General features: G+C 33.1%; 1 protein-coding gene across 2 annotated transcripts; it reads left to right on the top strand.

Annotated features, from left to right (window-relative positions):
- The first annotated feature begins 2,921 nt into the window (after window positions 1-2,921).
- On the top strand, window positions 2,922-6,920 carry LOC145032725 (uncharacterized). 2 transcript variants are annotated; one of them, XM_078981632.1, is made up of 6 exons: window positions 2,922-3,055; window positions 3,141-3,378; window positions 4,132-4,205; window positions 4,327-5,814; window positions 5,906-6,086; window positions 6,170-6,920. In XM_078981632.1, the coding sequence occupies exons 2-6, from the start codon at window positions 3,330-3,332 to the stop codon at window positions 6,766-6,768; spliced, it is 2,391 nt and encodes a 796-aa protein (XP_078837758.1). In that variant the 5' UTR covers window positions 2,922-3,055; window positions 3,141-3,329; the 3' UTR covers window positions 6,769-6,920. The 2 variants fall into 2 exon arrangements, with proteins under 2 accessions (XP_078837758.1, XP_078837757.1); XM_078981631.1 differs by having other exon boundaries at window positions 2,924-3,055; window positions 5,900-6,086.
- The last annotated feature ends 496 nt before the right edge of the window (window positions 6,921-7,416 follow it).

Raw genomic sequence — 7,416 nt, 5'->3', positions numbered from 1 at the left:
TTCATTGAATATTAAAAATGAAAACTCAACTTTATATACTGAAAACATTTTCTTAGAAAATGAAAACAATTTTTTATAACCAAACGCACCCTAAGAGGTGTTTGGTTGTAGAAAACTTTTCAAGAAAAATGAAAATTTTGAAAAAACGTTTGGTTCGTTCAGGGTGCGTTTGGTTGTAGAAAATTTTTCAGTTTTCTAGGAAAATTTTCCAAGAAAAACAGAAATTTTGAAAACGCGTTTGGTTCGTTCAGTTTTCCAAGAAAATGAAAATTTTTAGTTTTCCAAATGGGTAAATGACACAAAAAACACTCTTTTTACACAGAAATTCGATTTTGACACTATATTTTTTTTGTGTCAATCTTGACACTGTGTTTTTCAATTTGTTACAATTCTGACCACTTGACCAGTTAACCAGGTTACATGCTGACGTGGCATGATGGCGTGTCAATTTTGATGACGTGGCATGCTGACATTATATGTTGACGTGTCAAAATTGAATTTTTTTCTCACAAAAAACATTAAGTTTTTAATTTTTTTCGATTTTAACGCTAAGTTTAATTTTTTCTTTCAACTTTGACACTATGTTTTTTTGTTCCAAATCGAACATCATTTTTTCCAATTTTGTTCAATGTTGACAATTTTCTATTTGAAACCATATAAATATTTTTTTAATACATTAAAACTGTATAAATATGTTTTTTTTTTCATTTAAAAACCATAGTTTTGTATAAAAATATTTTTTTACACTCAAACCATAATTTTATATATAAATATGTATTAGTTATATAAAAATTGTATATTATATTAAATATGCAACTTTCAAATGTGTTTGGAGGTTTGGAGCCGTGTAGTCGATCAAAACTCAGATATCAAGTTTGCAACCCATCAAATTTTTATATCTTGTTAGAAGCTTATGGTTAGTGTGATTCTCATGATAACTAATGCTTTGAATGTATGAAAAAAACACATTGTATTTAAATAAAAATGTGGTTTTTAAACGAAAAATATATGTTTATAAGGTTTAAAATGTAATAAAAAATATATTTATACGGTTTCAAATAGAAAATAGATAAAATTGAATAAAATTTGATAAAAGATGTTCGATTGGAACAAAAAAACATAGTGTCAAAATTGAAATAAAAAGTTACACTTAGTGTCAAAATCGAAAAAAGTGAAAACTTAGTGTTTTTTATGGAAAAAAAAATCAATTTTGACACGTCAGTGTATCATGTCAGTATGCCACATCATCAAAACTGACACATCATCATGCCACGTCAACATGTAACCTGGTTAACCGGTCAAGTGGTTAGAATTGTAACAAATTGGAAAACTCAGTGTTAAAATTGACACAAAAAAAACACGGTGTCAAAATCGAATTTCTGTGTAAAAAGAGTGTTTTTTGTGATATTACCCTTTCCAAATTGTATATAAATTAGAAAATTTATTTTTACAGTTTTCAATTTTCTAAGATAGAAAATGAAAACTCCCCTGATTTCAACCAAACGCGTTTTCTAAAATTTTCATTGAAAATTGAAAAAAAAAAAAAAAAAAACAAAAACTCAACTCTATTTTCTGAAAACATTTTATTAGAAAATGAAAACAATTTTCCACAGCCAAACGCACCCTTAGATCTACACACAACCAATGTACAATGTGACGTGCATCGTGCTTCATTAAGAAACACTTCCTCGTCCATACGTACACATCCTGTCATGTCGTATTAAGCAATACGTACACATCTTGTCATGTCGTATTAAGCAAATTTAAGTATGTGACTTTTGTTAACCATTATTGCTCAAGATAAGCAAAACATATGTTTGCTATTAGTTTGTTTTGGGAGGATGGATTACAAAATTAGGGTCCCCAAACCACCTTATTTTATTTAAATTGTGTTTTAACATTCGGGTATAAATAATCAAACACTCTCGAGGCAATTTCCTATAGTTTAACCTCACTTTTGTATTTTAGTTGGTGAATTAGGTTCTTGTTTGCATGTTTGAATTCCAAACCCTAAAAAATCGTAGGGTGTGGTCAAAGATCTTGGGTTCCCGTAATAATTTACATGGAAAAAGTACTCTAAACCTCTACTTTGAAAGTTAGAAACTTCGGTTGGCAATGGCTATCTTGCTAGAATTTGGAAAGATACATAGAAGAGAATACAACTTCTATAAAGAGATTTACTAGTTTATTCTTATTTGAGAATAATCAAAATATCTTGATTCAAGATCGGAGAGAAGGATCGAGATGGAGTTGGATTGACGAGGGCTATTTAGAGTAGATGTGAACGTTTGCAATTTGATAATATGGTGAATATCATTTGTAGACCTAGAGTTCCTAAAATAAACTTATTTCTTGGATAAAAATATTACACTCCTAATTAATGAAACCATGTTAATGCACTTAATATTTCGGTAGGTGTAGAAAAGATGGTGAAAGATATATGGCTTCCAAGTTCCATATATGGTCTGATGGAATTATTAACAATCTTAGTGATCAACACTATTAATGACCCAACATATCCATGTTTCAAACGCATTATATTAGCTAGTTGTCGCTAAGATACTTGAATTTATTTGGATTTGGACGTATTCTTTCTTTCAACTTATACTAGACAGTTTATAATTATTATATAATAAAATAAATAAAATATAAATAGTCTTTTTAGTACATGTTCTAATAACATATTTCTTAATAATCATGCTTATGTTCTCTTAATTATATTATATTCATCAATAGTCAATCCAACTATATGTACGTACAATTAAATAACATTTGAACTATTATAACTCTGTTTATTACGTTTTTTTTTAGAAGCAAACAAAAGTTGCCATAGAAATTCAAGAATCTATTTATTAGACTACGTGGCATAAAAAATGTTAATAGTTGAAAGGCCCACTTGCCTTTTTCACTACTCTTACTCTTCTTCCCCTTCCTGTATAGTCTGTTTTTGAAAGTTCAAAATCACACACACGTCTCTCTTTCTCTTTCACACACACCCTCTCTCCCCCTCGAGAGCAGCTTGCTCAGACAACGTTCAACCGAAGCCGCCATAAATGTAAAAGCTTCTCTCTCTAAATTTGCATTTTGTACTTTTGATCGAACGTAGCTAAATGGAGTATTTGTGTTTTTGCCTGGTTTAGGTGAAGTTTCCTTCGAATTCTCGTGCTATGAAGATGAAATGAGCTGATAATTTTGAAGTGTGCAGTTTTCCTTCTCGTTTCTTTCCTGGTGACTTCGATGAGCTCGATCTACTGAAGTTTTCTCGCAATTGTCGTGCTGTGCCCTTAGTTTTGTTTCTGAAAAAGCGAAAAAAAAGCATTTGTTTGAAAATGGAAAGGGATAAGCGGAAAAAATCGAAGATGCCTTGCCTTTTTGGAGGTGAAGCTCTCTCTCTCTCTCTCTCTCTCTCTCTCTCTCTCTCATGTGTATCTATTAGTTCTGGTTTGTTGTTTAGAAAATTTAGTAGTTTAATTAATGGCTGCATTGTGAGAATTTGCTCGAAGTGGAATTGATATTTGTTTACTCCAATGGATAGATTTGACGTGTATTCTATTAGGCGATGAAACTGAGAAAGATAAAAACGACGAAGAATTGCAAGAATAAAATATTTGTTTCTTTCGTGAATTGTCAATAATACTGAGTTGAATATCTGTACATGTTTTTTTTTCTGCTTACTGTATTTATTTAATTCATTGTTTGTGAAGTTACTTTTCGTTTTTATGTAGTGAAAATTAAGTTTCCCATGTTCGGACAAAATTGGAACCCTATCCCCAACGTGATTTTTATCTCTCTAATTTTTCAATTTTCATTTTGTATACGCATGCCTGAAGTGACAATTAGCGTTTGATTCCTGACATGATGTTATTTTTGCTTTATTATTACACTGGATGTGAATTCACAATGAAACGGTGAAAGCTAGGGTTGTATGTAGAATCGATTCCATTGAGTTTCTACTTTAAGCTAAGCTATCTTGCTTTTATTTATGTTACCTACTTCAGTACTTTGTATTTGATTTAAATGTTCAAAATCTTCTATCCTTTTTGCTACTGAATAGGTTCCATGTTGTTAGGTGATAACTTATTATCATTTATGAAGTGTGCATTTGAACAAACATCAATAACTTTTTTCCAGGTAATGGAGACAATCTCAAACGGAAAACTGTTCAACCTAGGTCCCAAAGTGGTGACATCATCGAGCATAATTTGGTACATTAACAATCTTTGCAACTTTATCTCAACATATTCAAGTATTAATTTTGCAAGATTTTAAGCAACTTATGCATGTCATGTCATACAAAGTGTGACTTAATCAATTTGGTGATTGTAGTTCACATTTGAAGTAGGGCAAACCTCTTCTAAACAAAGTTATGGGACACCCATGAAGACATTATTAGCTAAAGAAATGTTAAATGAAACTTCAGCCAAAAAGCGATCCCCAAGTCTCATAGCCAAGTTAATGGGTCTAGATGGACTCCCATCTCCTCAGTCTATTCACAAGCAACAAAGAAAGTTATCAGACAACAAAAGGAATGAGAAGCCATTAAGTCACCAGTTCAATAAGAAGTCCACAATCGAACAACAACAATTCAAAGATGTTTATGAAGATCCAGAAGCATCACATGCAGGAAATCACCATTATCCATCACCATTGAATTCAAAAAGAAGGTCCACAAAACAGGAATTCGGATACATTCAGGAAAGATGCGATGAAGTGCTCAGGGAATCGATTGCATTCAAAAGTAAACTTGAAAGGGTTGACTCAAACTCGGACTTGATGTTGACTTTTCTGCAAAAACCAGATTCCTTATTTGTAAAGCATCTACACGATCAACAAAGTATCCCTCATGGTTCTCTCTGCAACCAAATAACTGTCTTGAAGCCATCAAATTCTGTCATTCATGGTTCCAAAAAAGAAGAGAAAGAAACACTAATCTATCGCCATAGAAGATCATCTAGAATTCTAGAAAGGAAAGATGATATTGCCCTTTCGCCAACAAGGATAGTTGTCCTCAAACCAAATCTTGCAAAAATCCACAACGATAGAACTTATGTTCTTCATTCTCCTGAGATGTATAAAGGGCCATTAGGTGAAGTGAGGTCATCTAGACACAAGTCAAGAGAAGCTAGAGAGATTGCAAAGCAAATCACTAGTCAAATGAAAGAAGGATTTGAATGTGGGGACATAAACTTATTTCATTCTGGTTACAGAGGGTATGATGACATGGATGACTTTGATAGGCCCAGGCGTTCACCTATGTCTGAATCCTCTGTGATTAGAGAAGCAAAAAAGAGAATGTCTCAAAGATGGAAAACTCATGGATATAAAGATGCAAACATGATTGGTAAAAGCAGCACCAGCACACTGGAAGAAATGCTTTCTGTTCCCAACACTGAAATCAGAAAGGATGATGACATCATCAATGGTGAATATCTCAGAAGTAGCACATCAAAATCAAAATCAAGATCAAGATCTGTCCCTCCATCTTTTAACAACCAAAGTCATAAGACTAGTGATTATCATGAAGCTTGTGCTGAATTAAAGAACATGGTACATAATGAGCCGGTTCATAGATATAAAAATAAGGGAGTGAAGGGTAATAATTTTAACCATAGAGAAGATTCACAATCCAAAAATGTAAGATACACGAAAAGATGCAATGCTTGTAGCCCTGAGTTTGATGATTATTTACCAGAACGCCATTCTACCCGAAAACCAACCGAACACCAAGAGTCACTGATTTCTAATAGTAATAATATCTATGATCCTCATCCTGATCCTGCCATAACCATTAATGAAGAGAGTTTGATTTCACAGGTCTGGTTTAAATATATATTAAAGATGATGAAATCAGTTATATTTTTTGTTTTCCATTTTTTAAAAGTGTTTTTGGTTGTTATAGGAACAGTGGAGTGCAAAATCAGGTGGAACTATTTCCATTCAGTTGTCTGGACCTGAGCCGGAATCGTCTGAAGGGTCTAAGGAGGTTGACCAATGTGGTCAACTTTCTTCAGTGTTGGAAGCTTCGCCTACAGAAGACGTATCATCTGGTTCTGATTGCTTTGAGGGAGTCAGCACTCGACTTCTTGGTAACTACATTGTTTACTTTGTTTTTCACCCATAAAATCAACCTACTTAATCCCTTTTTTTTTTTTTTCAAATTATTTTTTAGAACTCAGGAAACAACTTCATCTACTTAAAATGGAGTCAGAGTCAACTTACGATAGTCAAAACGATGAAGAGGTGGAGCAAGAATCTTCATTAACCATCTTGGAATCTGAAAACTGGGAATCCATGTATTTCACAGATTTCCTAAAAGGCTGTGGATTTTACGATCATGACACGTATACATTCATGAGCACGTGGTATAATAACTCCCAAGATGGTAATCCAACAGAAACAGATGCATGGTTATTTGATTATCTTGAAAAGAAGTATTGCGAAGGAAGGAGTGTTTCGAGATGTGAAAGAAGGTTGTTTTATGATCGTATAAGAGAAGCGTTGTTTGATATTTCCAAGACTAGGGTTTCATGTTGGTGGGTGGGGGTTGCGGAAAGGGGAATTCAGATGAAATTGACGGAAATTGGTTTTGAAGATCAGGTGCAGAAGGTACTTGGTAAGCAAGAGAAGGAAGCAATGGAGGATTTTGAGGAAACGTGTATTGATAAGGATTTGGATTGGTTTGTAGCGGTGGATGAAATTGATGTTGTTGGTGAGAAAATGGTTGAGATGTTGGTCAATGATTTAGTACTAGAAATTGTAAACCTATAGACAGTCGTATCAGTAGTAATAGAACCACTACAAGAAATAAAATTAAGTAATGGTGGTTTTTGTTATCTTTGGTTTTACTTGTAATCATAATACTTGATGTGGATGTGGAAGGAGGTTAGAAATGCATGAAGTCCACTTGATCATATGGTTTACATACTGGTATCAACCTTTCTGTGCGCAGGGGTATAATCGTCCATTTTCGTCCACCTAATTCCCAGGGGCAGAAATGACCATATAAGATGTTTTTCTACCCAGCAAACTCATGATGAGACTATACATCGATCATCTCCACTCTGTACAGGGGAATGAATCTTTGCATAGGGGTAAAATTATCCACACTGTACCGGGTAGTAGCAAGGACAGAACACGAAAAGTTGTTTTGGGGGCTGAAACCAAGAGTTTAGAAGAAACCAGAAAATAAAAGTTTAACTCAATTCAATTTCATAACATATTAAAAAATCAAACAAAAAAATAATATGAAATATTCTAACAAAGTGGAATTCTTCAATCTTTTATGTCTGTTAAAGTCTTGAACAGTTATCTCTAAAGTAATTTTTCTGCATGCTATCTTTCGAAATACAAAACCAACGGGTCGTTCAAAAAATCAATTTGTTCTTTTAAAAATGAGATGAAAGAATTGTTTTGTAT

The sequence above is a fragment of the Lactuca saligna genome, chromosome 2 (genome assembly GCF_052625555.1).
Source record: "Lactuca saligna cultivar CGN05327 chromosome 2, ASM5262555v1, whole genome shotgun sequence".
Lineage (NCBI taxonomy): Eukaryota > Viridiplantae > Streptophyta > Magnoliopsida > Asterales > Asteraceae > Lactuca > Lactuca saligna.
This window is presented reverse-complemented; position numbering and strand designations above follow the sequence as displayed.

What these genes read in the sequence shown, in the direction of transcription:
- LOC145032725 (XM_078981631.1), top strand. Translation starts at nt 3,330, where the DNA reads ATGGAAAGGGATAAGCGGAAAAAATCGAAGATGCCTTGCCTTTTTGGA. An exon ending in ACATCATCGAGCATAATTTG is followed by an intron (nt 4,206 to 4,326) that starts GTACATTAACAA and finishes TGGTGATTGTAG; the next exon opens with TTCACATTTGAAGTAGGGCA. An exon ending in AGTCAGCACTCGACTTCTTG is followed by an intron (nt 6,087 to 6,169) that starts GTAACTACATTG and finishes ATTATTTTTTAG; the next exon opens with AACTCAGGAAACAACTTCAT.